Source organism: Podarcis cretensis (genome assembly GCF_951804945.1).
Source record: "Podarcis cretensis genome assembly, chromosome: 6".
NCBI classification, from domain to species: domain Eukaryota; kingdom Metazoa; phylum Chordata; class Lepidosauria; order Squamata; family Lacertidae; genus Podarcis; species Podarcis cretensis.
Window position 1 is genome coordinate 97152305 of NC_137175.1, and position 24052 is coordinate 97176356.

Consider the following 24052-nt stretch of genomic DNA (forward strand, 5'->3'; position numbering starts at 1 on the left):
TTGACTGCTTGGCAGAGGCAGTTGGGGCAATATCAGAAGTTTAAAGCAGCATGGCAGGGGAAGGCCTGAAGGCAGCAGGAAAAGATGGGGCCATTGTAGTGAAATATATGGGGAAGGATGTGGAAGACACAGAACAGGAGGGTGGTGGGGTTTTGTCTTTTACCAAAGAAAGAGAATGTAAGTTTCTGAGTTGCACAGAGATCTTCAGGCAGCACTTTGTTCATGTGCTTTGCTTGATGCAAAATCCCTAAAAAATTGGCTGAGGCAGAATCAATTGCAATGCTTTTTTTTTTTTTTGAAAGAAAACCTTATTTGCTGCACTTTTGCCTTCCTGACCAAAGAATTGTGCTGAGAAAGGACCCAAAAGTTCCCCTTTGAAAGGAAGAAAGGGGGGGGGGGGTAAAAAAAAAATACACTAACACAGCAGGATTAGACTTCTTTTAAAAATAAGGAATTAATTTAAGTAGATAATCCAGTCAGATAACCAATTTGCAACCTGGTCACCCTGTGTCTTTAAACTTCACAGCTATCTCCAGAAATGTTCCTGTGAGTTTTATCTGCTGAAGTTTCAAAGATTGGTTCTTTCAAAGGAAAAGGTGGGCCTGAACCCAGCTCTGTTGAAATAGTGAGGAACTAATGTTAGTGGGAGCCAGAATAGGTTTTTTTTTAAGTCAATTGAAGTCGATGGGAATGTTTCAGCTGATATTAATGAGCACCAAGAACAATTCCAAGAGACTATTTTTCAACAAGCAAATGAAAAAAATGACCTATTTTGTGGGTTTTGTAAGAAGTGGAATGGTTTAAAAAACAGATCAAAACCCCGTCGCTGCTTGCAATGTGACTATGGAAGTAATTCAGATAAATGAAAAAAATGTACACATACATTTATGTATGTATCTTCCTAAGTCCTATTAGCTATTCATAGAATAATGTGCAGTTGAGTAAAGGAGTAGGGTGAAATTGACTTGTCTTGCTTATGGAATGAAAAAAACAAAGCATACCAAATATATCCAAGATTGTTTGGGATATACTCTAAAAGAAGGTGTCACGATCTGTCAACCATCGCGGGGAACCAAATCACTGTAGCTATTTGGATCTGGCTTGACTTTACCTGCCGGCCATTGGCTCCTCCTCCTCCATAGGGAGGTGTGTAAAGTACTTCCTTTATGGATTAACTTTGCTTGAGCTGACCCTTCCTGAACACTTTAACATGTCTCAGTGGGAAAATGGTTGGAAAGGGAAGGGTTAAGCACTCCCATCCCTTCTCTATTGCAAAGGATATGGGGACATGGACCTTTGTAGCACAAAGTGTTGTTTGCCTCAAATATCTCATCTGTGAATTGCTTTGAATGGTCTTGGCTGAGTATGAATGCTGCAGAATTGGAAAGGTTTATAGAAGCACAGACTTTCATAGAGCACTAATGACCTCTGCTGTTTAGGGCCTTTAATCTAACAAGCTCAGAGTCTTTATAAACTTTCATTGCTTGGATTTGATTGGTCAGAAGGCTTCCAGAGCTGTGTTGTTTAATTTGGCATACTGTTCCAGCGAGTGGAAATAGGTAGTTGCTATTACATTTTTGTGTGTGGAATGGGTCAGGCATGCATTTTTGGGAAAGACCCTAATCACAAACCTTACCTTTGAAACCAGGAGAGTGCCGAGTGGCTTGGGAAAACATGCACACTCTCTCACACACACTGTTCATTGAATCCCAGTGTGACTAGTACCCATGTTCAGGCCTGACTATTTGGCAAGCATGAGTTGGGGAGTTCTGTATTTGCTGTGTCCTGCAGTTCCATCCTGAGCGGGTCCTCTGGTGTCATGACACAGGGCAGCAGGATGGGGGTATCTTTAATATTTCCCTTGAGATGTTCCAGGCTGGGAAATAAGAAAACGCATGTGTTACCTCTTAACCTCACCGAGTATCTCTGGCAGCCTTCCCATTGCAACACAAAAGCAAGCCTCTATAGTCATCACTGCAGACCCTCCAAGTGTCCCTATTTTCCAGGGACAGTCCCGGATTTATAGAAGCCATCCTGGTTTCTGATTTGATCCTGGAATGTCCCACTTTCCCTTAGGACATCCCTATTTTCATTGGAGAAATGTTGGAGGGTATGATTTGCCAAGCAGTTGAGCATAGACAGTGAGTTCCAGTCAGAGGTGCCAACTTGGGCCCCAGCCTGTGGGTGTCCACCGATGCACATGCGACGTGACGGCATGACATAATGTCATGTCTCATGCCACTGCCACTGCACCAATTTTGTGCTTCTGTAGCAGCAGCAGGCCCCAACAGAGGCCCCGTGGTGGAGACGGAGGCCCCGGTCCGGTCGCCTCAAGAGCTGGAAGTAAAGCAGTGGGCAGCAGTGGGCGGAGGTTGAGCACCCACAGTGAGTTGTTTCTGGGTGCCCAGGCCCCCAGGCCCCCCTGGAGTTGGCACCAGTGGTTCCAAGCCAAGCCAAGACCTGGCCTAGTGAGTAAGATCTTGCTGGGTCAAGCTTGGAAACAAACATTTATCTGATTGCCTTTTTGAAGTGGGAGCATTTTGTAAATTGGAAGACTCTTTCTTTCTTACGATGAACTTTGATATGCGTGGACAGGCAGGTTCGTAATCTTTTTGTGGGTCAGATTTGCAAATATTACATAAAAGTGTCCTAGTACATTGCCCTAGTCTACTGCTTCACTGGGTAATTTTCAGGTCAACGAGAGATAGAGGAAAGATTTCTCTCCAGTCACACTGTTCATAACACTCCTAATTTTGTAACCCTCTGTCATACTTCAGGATACAAGAATCTGCCTTATATTGCCTCATAAAATCTAGCGCTGTCTATTGGTAGTGATTTGCCAAGGTCTCAGAGGTAATTTCTTGGCCTGTTGTCAGAAATCTTCCATTGAGCTATGGCCCTTTCTCAATTCTGCCATTTTCTCAGTCATTAATGCAGCCTTGCAAGTGGCCACTCAGCCACGTGTCTGGAGCAAGTAATAATTCCTTCTCAGCCTACAGGGATATCACATTGTCCTGTGTCTAGGTACATATTGTCCAGTAGGCTGTTAACCTTTTGTGCTCACCCGCAAGGTTGCAGCCATGCACATTCAATATTCTCAAAAGAAATGTCTTGATTGGGAAATCATTCTCATGGCAATCAACCCTAATGTGGAATGCAATATGTCCTGGCTCTGAAATCTAGGGAGGCAGGAAATAATGGAAAACCTGTCAGATAGATAGATAGATAGATAGATAGATAGATAGATAGATAGATATAGCTTTCCTGCATGTGCATATGTTTGGGACATGTATCTACAAAAGTAGATTGGCCGTTATCCTAATGCAGCTCTAAATCACTGTTCCTCACATCACATGTGCATTGTTATTATCCACAGTAAACATAAATGGGCATCATTTTGTCCGTTGAAAATTTCCATGTTGAATGGCATACACAACTAAATCAACTGAGCAGTTCATAAGCACCTGTTGTTGTTGTTTAGTTGTGTCCGACTCCTCTTGACCCCATGAACCAGAGCACGCCAGGCACTCCTGTCTTCCACTGCCTCCTTCAGCTTGGTCAAACTCATGTTTGTAGCTTCAAGAACAGTGTCCAACCATCTCATCCTCTGTCGTCCCCTTCTCCTTGTGCCCTCAATCTTTCCCAACATCAGGGTCTTTTCCAGGGAGTCTTCTCTTTTCATGAGGTGGCCAAAGTATTGGAGCCTCGGCTTCAGGATCTGTCCTTCCAGTGAGCACTCAGGGCTGATTTCCTTAAGAATGGAGAGGTTTGATCTTCTTGCAGTCCATGGGACTCTCAAGAGTCTCCTCCAGCACCATAATTCCTTCATGGATCACTGCCTTGTAGTGGCGAAGGGGCTTGAATAACTCAGAGAAGCTATGAGCTATGCCGTGCAGGGCCACTCAAGACGGATAGGTCATAGTGATCAAACATGATCCACCTGGAGCAGGAACCAGCAAGCCACTCCAGTATCCCTGCCAGGAAAACTCCATGGACAAAGACAACAGGCATTTAAGCACCTGTGCTTGGGCCTTAATTGTGCATCCTGCCAATACATTTTCATTGCACATTTTCATTGCATCACTGACTTAAACTTGCTTCCTCTTCAAAACACTTATCCACCACAACAAAGATGGGGCTTTCCACACTGGAAGTCGGAAATCACAAATATTCAGGGCATGTCTAACTGTAACCACTAAGAGCTACATCTGTCATCTCTTTGTGCCAATTACTTGAAGTCTCTGACATAACTTGCTGCTGAGAGACTGATTACAATGAATGCAGAAGGAAGCGGCTCAATGAAGGTGAAACGGATTTCTCTCAGTGCTTTGCTTTCCACAGGCGAGTGACCTCCTGCTGCTTCAGCGCCTCTTGGAAGAAGCCCGTTTCCCAGCCGTACTAAGCCTGCCACATTCAAGACCTTGCTGATTTATATAGATCATCAATTTGACAATTATACACACCTGCAGGCTTAATTGCCCCCATTTCCTTGAGCCGTGGACAGATTTATGACTTTATCCAATTCTTGTAACTCTGAAACACGCTTGATTAGACCCAAAAGTCCTTTGCACTGATCAGTCTCTCAGCATTGCTGGTCTCTGGACCCTGTGACAGATCCTCCTTTCCTCCCTCCCTTCAGGAAAGATAAATTAACGAGCTGCACTCAGCCAGGTCTTCTTTCCATCTTTCTTTTTATTTGGCATGTTGGTGTATTAAAAAGCTTCTATGCTGTAACTCTGCGGGTGGAGTGAATTTGGAGGAAATAGGTGCTTGTGGCATACAATGTTGAAATCGTATAAACAAAATCAATTTTTTCTTTAAAAAAAGGACTTTGTAATTTCACTTTGCAGGGTTTGAGTTCTGAGTGGATGCTGGGTTGTTGTTTGTGGGGGCAGATTTTTATTTTTGTAGCTCTGGTAATGCTCATGACAGATCTTGAGTTTCCACCCCCTTCCACTGAAATGTTCAGGGTGATATTGAGCTGAAGAATGAAAATCAGGGAAGTAAATGTTAAAATAAAATTTCTAAATACTGTAAACAACTGTGTCTGAGAACAACTGATCATGGAACCAGCCAGAGGGGAGTCATCCTTCCCTGGACTTAATCCTAAGTGGCGCCTAGAACCTGGTGCATGATGTGTTGCCAGACTAATTGGAAACGATGAGCACAGTGCTATATAGAGTGAATCTGATGTACAATTGCCAAGACTACAGAAGAGGAAACCTATCAAAAACAAGGAGCCTGATTTAAGGAAGTTGAAAGGGAAAGAGGGTCAAGTCTCTCCACATCCCATGGGAGTTATTCAAAACCACAATAAAAGAAGCTCAGCTAGAATTTATACAGCAGGTCAGGAAAGTTCCCACCCTCCCAGTGTGTTTATCAAGCCACAGGCAAGGAAAGATGCAAGAAGGCTCCCTTCAGAAAACTGAAGTCTTGCCCAAATTTGAACAAAAAGGAACACCAACTTTGACAAAATATGGGACACCAAAAGACAGAATGAAAAAATCCAGCCATTGTATATTTGGACTTTCAAAGAGGTTGTGACAAAGCCCTACATCAAATCTTCCTGAGTAAATTTGCAGGCATGGGAGAAGAAGAGCCTGGTGGTTTGGTGGATCGTGTCCTCAATCAGGGAGAGCACGTGTTGTGGTGAGATCACCTAAACTGCCTCCCTGTTGTGCGGCGGGATCGTTTAGATAGCCACAACGCCCCACTGGTTGCCCCTTGGTTGCTGGGGCAGAAATTTGGCCTGTTGGGTTTTCTATTGGCCGCCATGAGGCTATATAGGCTGCTGCATGTCGCTGGGAGCTTTCTCTTTCCTGTGACATACATTGGATCACCCGCCCTCCCTCCCTTTATTTTGGGCTGTTCTTTGGCCTTGCTATGCCTGTCTAGGGGTTGTCTGTTTTTGGAGCAGGGGCCTGGTAGGAATTTTGCCATTTAGCTGGTTGGCTGTTGCCATTTGGCTTTTGCCTACCGTGTAGCAAATCATCACAACTTTGTAAGCTTGGCGGTTAGGCATTGGTTCAATGTTTTGCGGAGGGGAAGAGGTTGGCTGTGCCTGCCCCTCCATTGCTGCTGCTAGGGAATTCTCTTAAAGGAACCCAGGGACTGACTTTGCTTTTGTCCGATCCCCTTTCTGGGGTTAGGGCCACGCCAGAGTCTCTCGGAACATATGGGGTGAACTGGAGCTTGCACTCAACTCCGTGCTCCCCCAGTATGTTTTCCCTTACTGACCTCTGGCAGAGCCCAGTTGTCAGTCCTGTTCCTGCCATGGGCTATTTTTAAAATGAGGCTGCATTTTAAATTGCATTTTAATCTGTATTTTAAATTGGGTTTTTTTTCTCTCCCCCCCCCATTATGTTTTTACTGTAATTTTTACTGTTGTTAGCTGCCCTGAGCCTGGCTCTGGCCGGGGATGGTGGGGTATAAATAAAAGTTGTTGTTGTTGTTATTACAGTGGTACCTCAGGTTAACAACTACTTAATTCATTCTGGAGGTCTGTTCTTAACCAGAAACTGTTCTTAACCTGAAGCACCACTTTAGCTAATGGGGCCTCCTGCTGCTGCCATGCTGCCGGAGCACGATTTCTGTTCTCGTTCTGAAGCAAAGTACTATTTCTGGGTTTGCGGAGTCTGTAACCTGAAGCGTGTGTAACCTGAAGCGTATGTAACCCGAGGTACCACTGTATTAGGTAGTCAGGAACCAATGCCTAGGCAACCACTCACAGCTGAAATTCAATAAAGTTGTGGCCAAAATTATTGCCGAAACCCTTAAACAAAAAATCTGTGTCTATTATGCATTTATTTTAGGGGGTGGTTTGGGGGGTCTTTACACACAACTGAAAAAAGAGCAGGAAGCAGACAATAGAAATAAATGGACAATAGAGGGAGGTAAGCATTGGAGCCCTCCAAGGATCCTGATTAGAGCATGTACTTTTTAACTTGATCATAAATGATCTGGATTTAGGGAGATTGAGATTGCTAAAAATCCCAACCTTGTGTTTGCACTAATGGAGTCTGAGCTGGTGATGGCTGATCAGGAAAGAAAGATCTTGGAATTGTGGCAGAAAGCTCAATGAATGCCTGGTGTGTGGCAGCTATGAAAAAGGCCAACTCCACATTCAAAATAAAGCTACAGTGGTGCCCCGCAAGACGAATGCCTCGCAAGACGAAAAACCCACTAGACGAAAGGGTTTTCCGTTTTTCAAGGTCCTTTGCAAGACGAATTTCCCTATGGGCTTGCTTCGCAAGACGAAAATGTCTTGCGAGTCTTGTGATTTTTTTCACTCCCCCCCCCTTTTTCTAAGCTGCTAACCCGCTAATAGCCGCTTAGCCGCTAAGCCTTTAATAGCCGCTAAGCCGCTAATAGCGCTAAGCCGCTAAGTCGCTAATAGGGTTGCTTCACAAGACGAAAAAACCGCTAGACGAAGAGACTCGCGGAACGGATTATTTTCATCTTGCGAGGCACCACTGTATAATTGTATCTTTATAGATGGCCACATTTAAGACTACTGACTACAGGTTCTGGCTGCCACACATCAAAAAAATAATACTTCTCAGCTGGAAAAAGTGAAGGAAAGGGCAAAGAAAATACGGGCTTGGAGCAATTCCCCTGTGAGGGAAGGTTCCTTCTGCAGTACTAAATCTTGGGGGTCACACAATGAACCTGAATGGTGGGAAATTCAGGACAGAGAAAAGGAAATGCTTCTTCACACAGCATATAGTTAAACTATAGAATTCACCACCTCAAGATGTGATGGCCACCAACTTTGATGGCTTTAATAGTCCAGTTTAGGGAAGCTTTTAATGTTTAACAGACCATTGTATTTTAATATTTTGTTGGAAGCCGCCCAGAGTGGCTGGGGAAACCCAGCCAGATGGGTGGGGTATAAATAATAAATAATACATCATCATTATTATTATTATTATTATTATTGGGGATTACACAAATTCATGGAGGACAGGACTACCAGTGGTTAATTAGTCATGAGGGTTTTATGCTAATGGCAGGATTAGAAGCAGTGTGCCACTTAATACCAGTAACTGAGGAATATACTGGGTGTGGGTGGGTGTGCACACGCACACTTTTGCCATTTGATTGGGTGCCCTAGATAGCTCATTGGCCAGATTCATCATCATCATCATCATCATCTATCATTTATACCCCACCCATCTGGCTGGGTTTCCCCAGCCACTCTGGGTGGCTTCCAACCAAATATTAAAATACAGTAATACATCAAACATTAAAAGCTTCCCTAAACAGTGCTGCCTTCAGATGTCTTCTGAAAGTTTGGTAATTATTTTTCTCTTTGACATCTGGTGGGAGGGCATTCCACAGGGCAGGTGCCACTACCAAGAAGGCCCTCTGCCTGGTTCCCTGTAACTTGGCTTCTCACAGTGAGGGAACCGCAAGAAGGCCCTCAGTGCTGGACCTCAGTGTCCGGGTAGAACGATGGAGGTGGAGACGCTCCTTCAGATATACTGGACCGAGGCCATTTAGGGCTTTAAAGGGCAGCACCAACACTTTGAATTGTACAGAAACGTACTGGGAGCCAATGTAGGTCTTTCAAGACCGGTGTTATGTGGTCTCGGCGGCTGCTCCCAGTCCCCAGTCTAGCTGCCGCATTCTGGATTAGTTGTAGTTTCTGGGTCACCTTCAAAGGTAGCCCCACGCAGAGCGCATTGCAGTAGCCCAAGCGGGAGATAACCAGAGCATGCACCACTCTGGCAAGGCAGTCAGCAGGGTACTTCTTGCATTTTTTTTTTTGTTAAAAGGGTGTTGGCAAGATGTGATGATCTCATTTTTGTTTCTCTGGGAAAGAAGCTTATGAAAGAGGGAGTGGCTGTATGTGACACCAGAGCCTCTCCCCAAGAGCAAGGGAATGGCTTCCAACATGATGACTGCATATTTTCAGACATATCTCTCTTCGTGGTTTAAAGAGAAACAAGGGACCCAGTTATGGGTGCTTGTGTGACGCTGATAACAGAATTACAAAATAGCAGCGGCTTCTTACTTTTCACATAGAGGCAAATGACGGAGCAAAAGCCAGCTTTCAGCTAAGTGTTCTCCCTCTGGATAGATGATGAACAACCAGCCGTCTTATTTTCATGCAGCAAGCCTGAATTTGCTAAAATAATATCTGATTCCAGTTGCCCTCTTGGCCGTTGCCATAATGAGCACTTAAACAAATTAGCCTGCAGGAATGGGCTGAGGTTTGAGTCCTTCTCATCTCTATAATGCATCCCCCCCCCAGTCCCACCACAATTGTCCGTTTAACCTCGCCTTCACAAATATGTTCAGATGTCATGCCAAGTGCCTGGCAGATGGTTTAGAATAGATGGCCATTACCTTGACTGTCTGCCTTTAACAGATATTAATTACCTTGATACAAACATCCTAGCTGACTTGTGTGATGAAGGTGGCCCTGGGAATGACACACTCCCCTCCGTAGCGAAAGGGTTTTTTGTTGTCATGTGGACAATTAGGGTGGTTAAGTTTTAATGTTTCACCCTCTGTTATTTTTCTGATCATCCTGTCTCCCTTAGACTCTTTTATTAATCTTGTGAAAGATACAGATACCCAGTGGCGTAGCGTGGGGGGTGCAGGGGGGGCCGGCCGCACCAGGCGCAACATCGGGGGGGGGGGGCGCTCGCACTCGCAGCTCTCTGCCCCCTGCTAAAATCCATGAGTTAGGGGGCGCAAATTACTTGCCTTGCCCCGGGTGCTGACAACCCACGCTACGCTACTGCAGATACCCCATAGGTCTCCACCAGTGATAAAGCACCTTGGGGTGAATCTGAGCTGAAAATCAACCACAGGGGAGAGGGCAAGCTGTCTAGTCTTGACTGCTTTTCCTCTGCTTGGAGTGGCTACCTGCTATGGCTGATGCTGGTTTCCTGTAGAGGAAAGTAACTCCAGTGTCCAGGCAAAGTTTAGTTTCTTCCTCAGAGGAGCCTGGAACAGAGAACAGGACTGTCTGCTTGCTGGACACCTTTACTCTCTGGTCATTCTGTTGCACTTAGAGGGGCCAGTTTGAGTGAGCCCCCCCCCCCCCCGGCTTAATAATTAATCCAGCTTTTACTAATTTGCTGTAATAGGTTATAAAGAGACTGATTTATGCATATATAAATGCACTAATACTGCTGTTTAGTTCACATCAATTATTTTTAAAGATCAACATGTCGTGGGGTTTTGTTTTGTTTTTGTTTTGTTTTTGACTGAACTACATTTAACAATGTAGAAGATTCAGAGGGTCTCCCATCGGGATTTCCTAGTGGTTGGATCATTATATCATTTCAGTTTTTAGGCAACACAGTATGAAAATATTAAACTTGCACACCACTTTTCTGGGTGACAAGGCTTCGTTGACATGGATTTAGGCTTAATCGCAATCTTCTATAATGGTGTGAACATAAATTGCATAAGGATAGCAAATACCTTTGCTCACTAAAAATCCAATAGAAATGATGAATGGCATGATTTGCTGTTATATGCATAAAGAAATAGTGATCACAAGCTGAATGACTAAATATACAGCCCTCCCCTTAATACCAATCACCTGTTTATATAGATTATGGCTAGATTATCCTTGATCACTTGAATAATAAAAAATAAAAATAAATAAGGCTCTTGCTTGTAATTTATCCAAGTGTAAGTCTCTGGTACAGATTTAAACTCAGTTAATTTGCAGTGTTCTCCAGTTTTCGTATCTCTACATACTGCAACATTATGTTGCAAAGCCTCCTTTGTACAGGTTAGTGTTTGTTGCAAATCGTTAGGTGTTTTATGTGTATAATTGTGTCCATGCAAATAGTATTTGGTATCTTAAATTATATACCTTTCTTTTTATCAGTTTTGAAAAACAAGTTTGTTTGTTTGTTATCTTGCCCTTTCTTCCAAAGGACCCCAAGGTGTAACAACAATAGCTCTTAAAAATAGAGGAGCAGGGCTGGACATTTAATTCAGAATTAAGTCAGTCAGTCATTTGCTTGGAATCTGACAATGGGGGCCAGTTTGGTTACACAAGCCCTTTCCACGTATTTCCCACATACAGTTGCATATGTGGCCACCAGTGGCGTAGCGTGGGGGGTGCAGGGGGGGCCAGCCGCACCGGGCGCAACATTTGGGGGGGGCGCGCTCGCACTCGCAGCTCTCTGCCCCTACCTGGCTCACTCTCTCTCTCACACTGCAGTGCTGGCTGTGCGAATCTGATCCGAGCTGCCGGGTCGCCGCCCACTGTGGAGGGGGAGGGTGTCAGGCGTGCGTTGCGTTGCGGAGCGGACAGAGAGCAAGGGAGGGACTATCTGGGGAGGGACAGTGCAGCGGCCGCCCAGCGCAGCGCTGAGCGCGGGAGAGAACCACACCCAACCAGCCCAGGCAGCAGCAAGAAGAAGCTGGCAGCGGCGGCAGGTTAGGGGTTAGGGGCGCAAATTACTTGCCTTGCCCCGGGTTAGGGGGCGCAAATTACTTGCCTTGCAAATTACTTGCCGTGGGTGCTGACAACCCACGCTACGCCGCTGGTGGCCACGTAGCTGAACTGACATGGAATTAGCCGTCTTTGAGATTATTGTTCATTTCTCGCCAGCTTACAGGAGAGAAAATTCCTGAAGGATTGTGTCCAGGACTAAGATCCATCTTAATAGCATCCAGATCTCAGCAACTGGGGCATAGAAGGCCTTCCGCAGTACTCCGACCTTAAGCCTTGCTAGTTTTGCAGGAGGGGCAACCATTCACTCCTGCCAGTGAACCACACTGATTATGACCTTGAAAAGGACTATCAGTATCAGCTTTAGCCTAGTTCTGCCGGCACACATTACCTTCAAAAGGGAAGGGCCAGGGATACGAGTCCTTGGCATGTTAAATTATGTGATGGAGAATTTGTTGCATTACCCTGAGCAAAGGATACAGCTCATGAATCTATATGATGGGATACCAGATTTAGAGCCAAGAAGGGAAAGAGCTGAAAAAGCACAGATTTCAGGTTCAGAGTTTGAAAGATATTGATGGTCGGCTTGGTTCCCCTGTGTGGCTCCCATTAAGGCCTTGGTTGGGAAGCCATTAACTTTGGCATTAACTTCTAACACCTAGATTAAAAAATAGCCATCTGGAGCCAGGGGTTAATAACAGTAAGGGAAAACACTCGTTACCCTTCAGAATGCAGCGTATGGTGGCATCAGATGTGGCCTGATACCTTAGCACCTAATGAACAATGGCCTTTCTGGGCTCCCAGCTGGTTCCACAGTCAGAATGGCAGCAGATGCTAAGCGTCCTGGCCCTTGAGGAAGGAAAGATGGAGAGGGAAGAGGCGCAGTCCTCACAAAGTGCAGGATGGGAAGTAACACCCATTGGATCAAACTATAATCCTTCTGTCCCTCTTCTCTCTCTCCCTCCCAGCTGCCTTTGCATTTCATAGAATCATAGAATCATAGAGTTGGAAGAGACCACAAGGGCCATCGAGTCCAACCCCCTGCCAAGCAGGAAACACCATCAGAGCACTCCTGACATATGGTTGTCAAGCCTCTGCTTAAAGACCTCCAAAGAAAGAGACTCCACCACACTCCTTGGCAGCAAATTCCACTGTTGAACAGCTCTTACTGTCAGGAAGTTCTTCCTAATGTTTAGGTGGAATCTTCTTTCTTGTAGTTTGGAACCATTGCTCCATGTCCACTTCTCTGGAGCAGCAGAAAACAACCTTTCTCCCTCCTCTATGTGACATCCTTTTATATATTTGAACATGGCTATCATATCACCCCTGCCAAGCCTCTTCTTCTTTACAAATGTTCTACTATTCTAACCACCTTACATAAGGAGCAGCCTATGTGGTCTACAATTCGCATCACCCCTGACCGTTAGCCATGTTGGCTGGGGCTGAAAGGCACTGTGGTCCAAAGCACCTGGGAGGGTACCACATTGTCCATTCCTGCCCCGTGGAAGGAACTGAAATCGCTGGGTCCTGGCTGTATCTGGGAAGACGGAATGTGTATTTCCAAAGTTGCATTATGAAACTCGCAAAATTTAGTTGTTATTTTCTTTAGGAAGGAACTCTTTAACCTGCGCTTCCTAATAGGATCCTAGGGCAAGTTACAATATAATTGAGTCCTGTTTCAGAGTTAAGGGAATGGTTATGTTACCTTTCCACCCCGTGAACGCAGGCAGGCATGTAAAAGCAAAATTGCTCCTGGCCTATTAGCTCATATCAAAAATCAGGATTAAATAAGCAAGATGATAATAGTCTATGCCAAGGGGTCCCACTGGTAGAAACAATAAGACAGGTAGATGAAGCAGCAGACACAGCCCCTGCCCCTGTGTAGTGATGAGCAAAGGCAAAGGGGTGCAAAGCAAGGGTGAAGACTGAAGCTCATCTGCAGCTGAGCATGTCATCTAGTTGCTTACTTAGTCACTGTGTAGTTTTTATACCTTGCCCTTTCTCTAAGACAGGAATATTGGGTGGCTCACAACACAAAGCATGCAATATAGAATAAATACTGAAATACACAAACAAAATGGGGACGCGGGTGGCACTGTGGTAACCCACAGAGTCTAGCACTGTGGTAACCCACAGAGTCTAGGACTTGCCGATCAGAAGGTCGGCGGTTCAAATCCCCGCGACGGGGTGAGCTCCCGTTGCTCAGTCCCTGCTCCTGCCAACCTAGCAGTTCGAAAGCACACCAGTGCAAGTTGATAAATAGGTACTGCACCCACGGGAAGGTAAACGGCGTTTCCGTGCACTGCTCTGGTTTGCCAGAAGCGGCTTAGTCATGCTGGCCACATGACCCGGAAGCTGTACGTCGGCTCCCTCGGCCAATAAAGCGAGATGAGTGCCGCAACCCCAGAGTCGGTCATGACTGGACCTAATGGTCAGGGATCCCTTTACCTTTACCTTTACACAAACAAAATAGGCTGAAATGAAGTACATTTCAAAAACACAGATCAACAATAATAACTAATCAGCAGCATCTGCTCCAGAATCAACATCAACTTAAGACCCAGAACAGATAAGCCTGTTTGCAACGTGCTCCTGAGTGGAGCTAATGTGGTGGGCAGCTGGATGATCACTCAGACTAGTGAGCAAACTTAACCTGTGGGAAAGGGAGTATCTTCAAACCTTTCCAGAGGCTGTTGAGGCTAATCTTGTCACAGCTCCTGCTGGGTTAAATCCTTGCTGGCATTCCAGCTCAAGGCACACTGTGGGCTTCAGAGCTGGCAACGGCAAACCAGAGAAGTCCGCCCTCCTTGTGAGTTGTGGGTTGTTTGCTGGAGGATCAGAACCTAGAGGGAGAAAGGCCTAATACAGAAAAGTGAGGAAAAGGCAAAACAGATAATAATATTTATTATTTACAAAGTGCCTCAAAAGCAAGGCACTTATCTGAGAAGATTTTGAGGCATGAGGATTTGGCAGGACATAAGACATGGTGTGTGTGTCATTTTTAAAGTGGGAATTGAGGGCTGGAGGAAACGTAGCTGACTTCTAACAAGTCACTTGAGGGCAAAAAATGGAGCATCAGCCTGGTTCATGAATTCAAGTGTCAGCCAAAGTCCATATGACCCTCAGCCATCCAATGAAAATCTGCGTATAAACAGGTTGTGCTGCTTTGTGAAGCCATAGTCCAGTCCTTCAGCAGACTTGACCTGGAAAACCCCAAAAAGCTGCCCTGATCTCAAAGACAAGTTTGCATGGATGTGATTACACACACACTTACAATTTTACATGTGCATCCTTCATCCTGAAGCATCTGGTTCTAGAAAGCCCTGGTCATATCCATCCCTTTACATCAGGGGTGAGGAACTTCTTTCAGCCCGAGAGCCACCTTCCCCTGTCAATCACCAGAGCAAAAGTGGGCATGACCAGAGGCAGACGAGACAGTAGGCTATGTTCTAGCCATGCAAAAGCATGGAAGAGGGTTTGTGCTGCAGTTCCCTGGTTGTATTGGTCTTCTTCCTTCATCCGCAGAGATCTCAGGCAACACTGAAGACATCCCATTGGTGCGCTGGAGGCAGCAATGGCTGGAAAATGGCACGCTCCTCTTCCATATTCACCACCAAGATGGCACGCCCAACCTACCCGGTTTGGAACCCACAGAAGAACCCCAGAGCGAATCAGCAGAAGAAGAGCTAAGGATCCTTCACATCTCTGTCATGGTAAGTACAAAATTTGTCATCACAGGTACGTTCGGAGCTGCCTTATATTTCCCAATGCAGTACTGATTCATCTAGCACATTCAGCACTGACTGGCAGTGGCTGTTGGGGGCCTCAGGCAGGTGCCTTTTCTGGCCTTGCCTGGAGATGTGAGAGATTGAACCCAATAATAATAATAATAATAATAATAAATTTTATTTATATCCCACCCTCCCCAGCCGAAGCCGGGCTCAGGGCGGCTAACAACACTAAAACAGTACAACATTATAAAAACATTATAAAAATTAATTAAAATCAAAATTGATGGCAACCATAAACTAAAGTTTTGTAAAGATTGCCAAAGGAGGGAGTCAGGCTGCGCCCTGACCAAAGGCCAGGTGGAACAGCTCTGTCTTGCAGGCCCTGCGGAAAGATGTCAAGTCCTGCAGGGCCCTTGCCTCTTGTGACAGAGCGTTCCACCAGGTTGGAGCCGCAGCTGAAAAAGCCCTGGCTCTAGTTGAGGCCAGCCTAACCTCTCTGTGGCCTGGGACCTTCAAGGTGTTTTTATTTGAAGACCGTAAGTTCCTCTGTGGGGCATACCAGGAGAGGCGGTCCCGTAGGTACGAGGGCCCTAGGCCGTATAGGGCTTTGAAGGTTAAAACCAGCACCTTAAACCTGATCCTGTACTCCACCGGGAGCCAGTGCAGCTGGTATAGCACCGGATGATTGTGATCTCTAAGCGAAGACCCCAATAATAATAAGACCTTCTGTATGCCTAGGAGTTGCTTTACCACTGAGCTATAGCCTCCCCACCACCATTAACTCTCAATGTGATGCGGTTGCCTTCCATCCCATAATCAGTTATTCCAGACCTCAAGGCTATTGTGAAAAGGGTAATTTTGAAGTGAAATGCCTGGTAATTAGTTGCAATCGCTACAGAGAACCTGCCTAAAGAAAAGCTAAAAGAAAATATGGCGATCCTTCATCAGTCAAAGCATCTTGAGATACTTTTGAGGGAGCCAAAAGGGTTTCTCTGGGAGGAGCAAAATTCCTTGGAGGTGGTTCTAAACGTCATCAGTTCAACCCTGGATTCAGAGCAAGCTTGAAGGTTCTTCCATAAGCAAAATGAATCACCTGAGGAAATTAAACGAAGCAAGGATCTATTCATATACAGTGGTACCTCGCAAGACGAATGCCTCGCAAGACGAAAAATGCACAAGACGAAAGAGTTTTCCATTTTTTGAGTCGTTCCACAAGACGAATTTCCCTATGGGCTTGCTTCGCAAGACGAAACGTCTTGCGAGTTCTTGCAAGTTTGTTTCCTTTTTCTTAAAGCCGCTAAGCCGCTAAGCCGTTAATAGCCGCTAAGCCGTTAATAGCCGCTAAGCTGCTAATAGCCGTGCTTCGCAAGACGAAAAAACTGCAAGACGAAGAGACTCGCAGAACGGATTAATTTCGTCTTGCGAGGCACCACTGTATCCTTGATTTGTTTATTACACAATCATTTACACCATGCGTGCTGCTTATTGTGAACAGTGCCTTGACATGGACACACCATGGTACACGTTTGCCAGAAGTGTCCATAATGAAGGCCACTCTTCATAGCAGGAGTGACTTCAGATGATGCTGAGCCCCAAGCCAGGATGGGCAATGGTCAGGACTCATTTTTCTTTGAGGCTCATTTCTGCTGAAATCGGGAACTGTGGTTTAATTTCAGTTTACTATCCAAGATCTTAAACCACATTCCAAGTGTGGTTTAAGATTTTGGGTGGTAAATGGGCATCAAGCCACAGTTCTCTGTTTTGGGCATAATGGGAAACTGTGGCTTCCGCTAACAAGAGCTGGTGCCTGTATCTGGCACATGAAAGAGAGAGGCAAGCAGCAGCTGAGTGGGGGGGGGAGTCTTTGGACCCAAAGCTCATTCTCAGCTCACAGAACTAACATTCACGGGAGCTGGGGCTGTCTTGTCTGAACCAGGCTCTTCAGTTAGCTCTTCTTTGGCCTCTTTCTCACGTAACAGTAAGCAATAGTTTAGTGCAAGTGAATGAGCCTCAGTGGGCCTTATTCCTTCATGCTTCCCCATCCTAGATTGCTAAACAAGCCCCCTCCCCAAAGGGCCCTAATATTATCAATATTCAGGGGGTGGGCTTCAGTGCCCTTCATACCTCCTTGCCTACCCCTATGACAATCAGAAGAAGAATCAGTTATGCAAAAATAGGCACATTTAATTTACATAAATGAGGCCACTTAGTTCAGTTTCTTTGGTAGTGTAGAACATTTATTTATTTATTAGTACAGAGAGCGCATGGAGCTCAGTATAAGTGGCCACCCCCTGCTGTTTGCCCCCCTTTTCGTCATCAGAGGTGTTGCAGGTCCAAACGGGGAGATTCCATTTTTAGCTACTGTCGTTAGTAGTTGCTGGTAGAATTATTCTTCAGGAATCTGTATAGTACTTTAAAAAAATATTTAACCTGTTGATTAAGGTGCAAGAATGAGGAGAATGGGATTCATGACCAGGAAGAAAAGAAGATGCCTATCGCTGCCGGAAACTCCTCCCAGATCTTTTCTGGTCTTAGTGCTTTTGGCAAACACCCCCAGCATCACCTTTTCACACACACACGCACACCAGTAATGCGCTAGGGCAGGGATGTTAAACTCCCACTCACCCAGCCAGCACATCCAATGTCATGAGTCCCAAGGAGTCATCATGGGGGGCTGGTCAGACCCGGACTCGGGGGAAGGGAGGGGGAGTTGGAGGAGCTGCCTCTTGATGACCCAGAGAGAGGCCCAGTGGCTTGGGGTGGTTCGCATCAGGGACTCAAGAGCCAGAAAAATCCCTGCTGGGAGAGAGTTACAGATGAGGAGTCAGATCCTGGAGAGGGTCTCAGTGGCATAGCCCCCCAACAGTGCCCCCCCGACACCACCCAGGTCACTCCCAGCTCCTTTGCCAGCCATGCTTCCAGTCATGGTACCACCAGAGCCCCCCTTTAGCCCATCCTCTCAGGAGGAGTCTGCTGCTCAGTCCGATTCAGAGCTGCTGTGGTCACCTCCTCCATCACCTAGGTCACAGGTTCAGACAGCAGACAGCTCAGGCTCAGCCCTTGAGAAGGAGTTCCTGTTTGCTTGCCCAGTTCAGATGATAGCTCAACTTGCTAAAGTTGTTCTTGCCCCATTTTCATATAATGGCTTGTTAGTTTGCTTAGCTGTGCATACCCTATTTGAACCCTATTTCCCCCCTGCACCATGCTGATCCGAGCCTTAAAGATTTTGGCAGAAACCATGCTCCAAGTTACATCCTTCAGTTACAGCCAGGACAATGGCTGGCATATTGTCAGTTTGAGAACATCTGGAGGGCCACAGGTCCCATCCTTGAACTAGGGCGTGCTTATGTTTCTGATTAGTAGACAGAATTCTGCTCTGGAAAACAAGATGCTTGTGGGGCTCAGAAACCACTGCTTATGAGTGCTGGGAGGAAATGTTTTAGTAATGCTTTTTCAGTTGGGTGCATAGCCTACAGATTTGCAGCTTGCTTGCTTCCTGTTTTGAGTGTGGAAGCTTTAGGAACTACATTTTCCATACTCCCAGGTGCTAATGGATGACCCACGCAAGAATCCAGGGTTTAAAGATGAGGCCTCCGCTTCTGCCAGCAGCCTTCCCTGCCCCTGCTTCATGAGGGTGGGCCATGGGCCATTGGAGACAACCAGCAACATCTTCCATGTTGGAGAAGGCTGTGACCATGCTAGCTCATCAAGTCAAGGAGACTTGGATTGGCTCTTAATAGGCTTGGGCTTTCAGATCAGGGAATCGTTTTCTGCACTCTTTTCTCACTGTCATGAGTTTCAGCACCATCACTAATGTTACCTGCACAGATTGGCAGCATTCCCCAGGGTTCCAGGCCTATCTGGAGGTGCCAAGGATTGGATCAGGGGCCTTCTGAAGGCAAAGCACCGAGTTACAACTCTTCCCCAAATTGACCTACCGTATTTTTCGCACCATAGGACGCACTGGACAATAGGACACACCTTGTTTTAGAGCGGGGAGAACAAGAAAAAAAAATTCCCCCCCTCTCTGCCCAGCACCCCTTCAGCGAAGCGGCAGGAGGCGCTGCGCAGAGAGGGGGAGAATTTTCCCCCTCTTGTTTTCCTGCTCTAAAACAAGGTGCCGTTTAAGGTGCGTTCAGGCGGCGACCTTGGAAGCTTGGAGAGTGAGAGGGGTCGGTGTGCACCGACCCCTCTCGCTCTCCAGGCTTCAGGTTCTTTTCGACCTGCTCTTTGGGGCTGGTGGGGGGAAGCCCACCACCAGCCCCAAAGAGCAGGTCAGGGAGCAGCGGAAAGGCGCAGCGGAGAGGCTGCCGCCATAGCCGCACATCACCTCTCCAGCCGGGAGAGGGTCGCGGGGCTATGGCGTCTTCGCTCCATAGGACGCACACACATTTCCCCTTCATTTTTGAAGGGGGAAAAGTGCGTCCTATAGAGCGAAAAATACGGTATGTCATATTCTGTCCAGATACTACATTGCTTTTTCTCTTTTTTTGCCCATTTGTCATTCAGCTCCTGTTCCCAGCACCCAACAGCTGCCCAGGCTTCACAGCTAGGGTGGTGGGTCAACAACAGCAGGAGATCGATCCTTTCCAAGAATGACCTGGTTTTATTCTAAATAAAGAGCTGGGACTCAAGCCTGGCAGTGGCTGTGTGCATCACCTGGCTCTTGCCCAAGGCAGGACTTCAGAAAAGCTGGTTAGGAAGCCTCCTAACATCCGTAGGCCAGTGAGAGATCATGCTTGTCTTCCCCTCCTCCACCCATATGAGCGGAACTGAATCTGACAGCATGCTACATTTCAGATTCCTCTTCCACCACCGCTACCAACCACCTCACTTTCTTGAGCATACAGAGCCTGGAGTCTTGGAGGTGCAATCCTATTGTTGTAAGACAAAGGGCACTTCCAGGATCGACACTCGTCCATCCTGATTCGTTTGCAGGGAGGAGAGATGATATTGCATCAAAGCACCTGCTGCCTGAATCTGCTATCACACTATTTCCTGTCATTTTCCTTTATTGGAAAAAAACAAACAAACCCCAATGTTTTGGAGAAGCAGGATTGTTGCGCAAAACTTCCCAATCTGCTATAATTATGCAATGTGAATTTGCTGTTATGTGACTGAACCCCAACCCAAAATAGTAGCAGTCTGGAAGAATCTCTCCTCCCTACATCCTGACCCCCACTGGCTGGTTTCTTCACATAAACTTTTAAAAAGGGAAAGCAGGAGGCGGGGGGGGGGGGGAGGCGGGGAAGCCAGCCAGAGATAAAATTCAATGGATGCCAATAAGGAAAGGAAACAAAAGATCAATGTTGGCGAGGTAGACTTTTCTTTTTTAAGCGATGTTGAAGAATTGTGCAATTCCTTTTGCCAGCAGAAGATAATTAGCTGGAGACAATGTGTCGTCAGGCTGCGCTGATACTGAGGACGGGGCTGTTTAATGAAGCCTGCCTTAATGAGAATGTCAATATCTCTCCCAGATTGCTGCCGGGGGCAAGCTCTATCCCTTCATGTTTTGTTTTTGATTAGTCCTGGAGAAAAATTAATAAGCGGCAAAAACAAGACAGTAAAGAGCAGTTAGAGCCTCTTTTCCCTAGACACTGCCTATTGACTGTCAGATAGAATCCCTGAGTTGTGGGTCGGATCCTGTACTTGAGTAGGCTCCTTGGGTTGGAGTGTTGAATTGCACCATGTAAACACCTGCTTCTAGAAGTTTGCTCATTTACTGGACTTCCTGTATTTGTACAGCTGTGTGCTGCCTCACATAGGCAAAGGTACCATTCTCTCCTCAGCCTCTCCATCTGTAAAATGGGTGTAATACTATGGGGCTTGTTAGCCTCATTGAGGAGCTGTTTCTGAGCCAAGAAGTGCAGTCCTAACCTGCAATTCCCTTGCCTGAAGAGGGTTGGAAAGGAGAGCAGGTGCTTCTCCACCGAGAGAGAAGCATGTCTGCCACAGAGGCTATGTCCAAAGACAGCTCCCTGGGGTGAAGAGCTACTCCTGATGGTTCTCTGATGAAACAGGCACCCAGGATCAGCCTGCCCCTCTAGTCCAGCTTGGAGCTGCTGCAACTAATCCCTTCCCCACTGAAATCAACTGAGGGATCAAAATTAGCCCTCCATACCCTGCTGCCCCGACTGATGTGAGCCCACAGGGCTTTGGAAGTGGCAGTGGATCCACCTTGGCAGGGGGTTGGACTCGATGGCCCTTGTGGTCTCTTCCAACTCTATGATTCTATGATCTACAGCAAAATACAGGGACTTATGCTAAAGCAGCAATGTGAGAAGCACGGGGCACACACTGTCCCGAGGTGCTAGAAGAAAGGGCAGAATTAAAAAATGTGCAGTGCTAGCCCAACGATGAGGGACGCAGGTGGCGCTGTGGGTTAAAGCCTCAGCGCCTAGGACTTGCCGATCGAAAGGTCGGCGGTTCGAATCCCTGCGGTGGGGTGCGCTCCCGCTGCTCGGTCCCAGCGCCTGCCAACCTAGCAGTTCGAAAGCACCTCCGGGTGCAAGTAGATAAATAGGGACCGCTTACCAGCGGGAAGGTAAACGGCGTTTCCGTGTGCGGCTCTGGCTCTGGCCAGAGCAGCGATGTCACGCTGGCCACGTGACCCGGAAGTGTCTCCGGACAGCGCTGGCCCCTGGCCTCTTAAGTGAGATGGGCGCACAACCCCAGAGTCTGTCAAGACTGGCCCGTACGGGCAGGGGTACCTTTACCTTTACATTTTAGCCCAACGATGAGGCAGAATGAGTCCATCGTCTCAGGCGGCATGAGTGTGGGAGTGCCAAATTGATACTCCTCCAACCCCCTCCCCTTGCAAGCCTCATTACTGGGCAGGCTGATTGGCTGGCTAGCTTTAAGTGGCCCTGGCCTTGAAAAGATAATACAATAATGCACGCGAGCACTTTTTGGGGGAGGGGGGGCTTTATAAATATTAACTATATTGTTTGCTGCCACTTGGATTCTTACCTCCATCGCCTCAGCAAGTATTTGCCTACTTCCCTTTTAATGGAAGAGCTTGAAAACTGTTGCCATGTCCCCCTTAAATCTTATTTTGTCTAAGCTAAGCATTTCCTGTTTCGGCAGTCTTTCCTCAGTCATCATTTGTTCTCAACTTGTTTATCATCTTTCTGATCACTGCTGAATTCTCTGTAAACTGCCTGCATCGTTTTCAAAGTGCGGCAACCAAAGCAGACTTAGTGCACTCTGGACTCCATGTCACCACAGCATTCAAATGGAACTTACTCCCTGAAAGATGTATATTGTTGTTGTTGGCCTCCGTCTGACTCAGGAGGCAATGGAGTGTGCCTCCGGGGGTGACTTCAAACCACTGCATTTGAAGCACTGATGCGACCTCTGTGGGTCACAGTGTTTATGGAGATCCTGGGCTGCCCAGATTACAAGACTCCCCCCCCCAGCCTCCCAAAGGAAAGCAAGGCAATATGTTTGGCACCAGCTTGTTCTCCAGAGTTGGCAAAAGGAGGCATACAAGGCGCCATCTTATGGACTCCACTCTGAATTTGTGTAGGGTTTACTCCTTAGCCTTTTCTTCTCCCGAAGATGTCTTGTAAGGCAGTGGAAGTTTAGGCTCAGTTTTCCTTCTCCTAGATGGGCTACCTTCCCAGGTTGATAAGCCCCATCTACCTCTTCAACGTATACAGACAACCCCCCATTTGTGAGGGGTTGCATTCCAGGTCATTGTGCACGCCAGTGAAGCCTCTTCCACTTGGACCAGTGATGGGGAACCTGTGGCCCTCCTGTTGGACCTGTTGGACTCCATCAACCTGTTGGACTCCATCACCCCTAATTATTGGCTTTACTGCCTGGGGCTGCCCATCTGGAGAACCATGGCTTTCTCCCTCCCTGGTTTAGGACATGGGTAGCCAATAGGGTAGGGACGCGGGTGGCGCTGTGGGTTAAACCACAGAGCCTGGGACTTGCCGATCAGAAGGTCGGTGGTTCGAATCCCTGTGACGGGGTGAGCTCCCATTGCTCGGTCCCAGCTTCTGCCAACCTAGCAGTTCAAAAGCACATCAAAGTGCAAGTAGATAAATAGGTACCGCTCCAGCGGGAAGGTAAACGGCGTTTCCGTATGCTGCTCTGGTTTGCCAGAAGCGGCTTAGTCATGCTGGCCACATGACCCGGAAGCTGTACGCCGGCTCCCTCGGCCAATAAAGCGAGATGAGCGCCGCAACCCCAGAGTCGGTCACTACTGGACCTAATGGTCAGGGGTCCCTTTACCTTTTACCTAGCCAATAGGGTACCCTCTAGGTCAGGAGTCAGTAACCTTTTTCAGCCATGGGCCGGTCCACCGTCCCTCAGACCATGTGGTGGGCTGGACTATATTTTTTTTTTGGGGGGGGGAATGAACAAAATCCTATGCCCCACAAATAACCCAGAGATGCATTTTAAATAAAAGCACACATTCTAGTCATGTAAAAACATGCTGATTCCCGACCGTCCACGGGCTGGATTGAGAAGGCGATTGGACTGCATCCAGCCCCCAGGCCTTAGGTTGCCTACCCCTGCTGTGGATTAAAAGTCACCGGTCCCATCCAGCATGGCGAATGGTCAACAAGTATGTAAGCTTCAGTCCACAACATCTGCCAGCCCTTCTCACTGAGCCCAGCCCTTCAAGACAAACAACCTTGGCTTGGAAACATGGGAATGTTTGTCCTAATCTTCCTTTCTTTTGTAGCTTTAAACTAGGGGTTGCAAACCTGTGACCCTCCAACTCTCACCAGTCTGACCCAGCATGGCTAACGGTCAGAGGGCACTGTGTTGGCTCCCCCTGACTTCGACTTTCTCTCCTAAAACCATATGCTCTTGCCTAGTGATTTCTGAAGTGGCACTTCAGGCTCAGGTGGGGATTCACATTGAAAACAGAAAAGCC

At 46.9% G+C, this 24052-nt stretch overlaps 1 protein-coding gene across 2 annotated transcripts in view; it reads left to right on the top strand.

The window, feature by feature from the left end:
• Positions 1-24052, top strand: part of ASTN1 (astrotactin 1) — a 237384-nt gene that overhangs the window by 63367 nt on the left and 149965 nt on the right. For both annotated transcript variants that reach the window (XM_079981107.1, XM_079981108.1), the window contains exon 2: positions 14954-15141. In XM_079981107.1, the coding sequence (XP_079837233.1) occupies positions 14954-15141 (188 nt within the window). The remainder of the gene's footprint in view (positions 1-14953; positions 15142-24052) is intronic.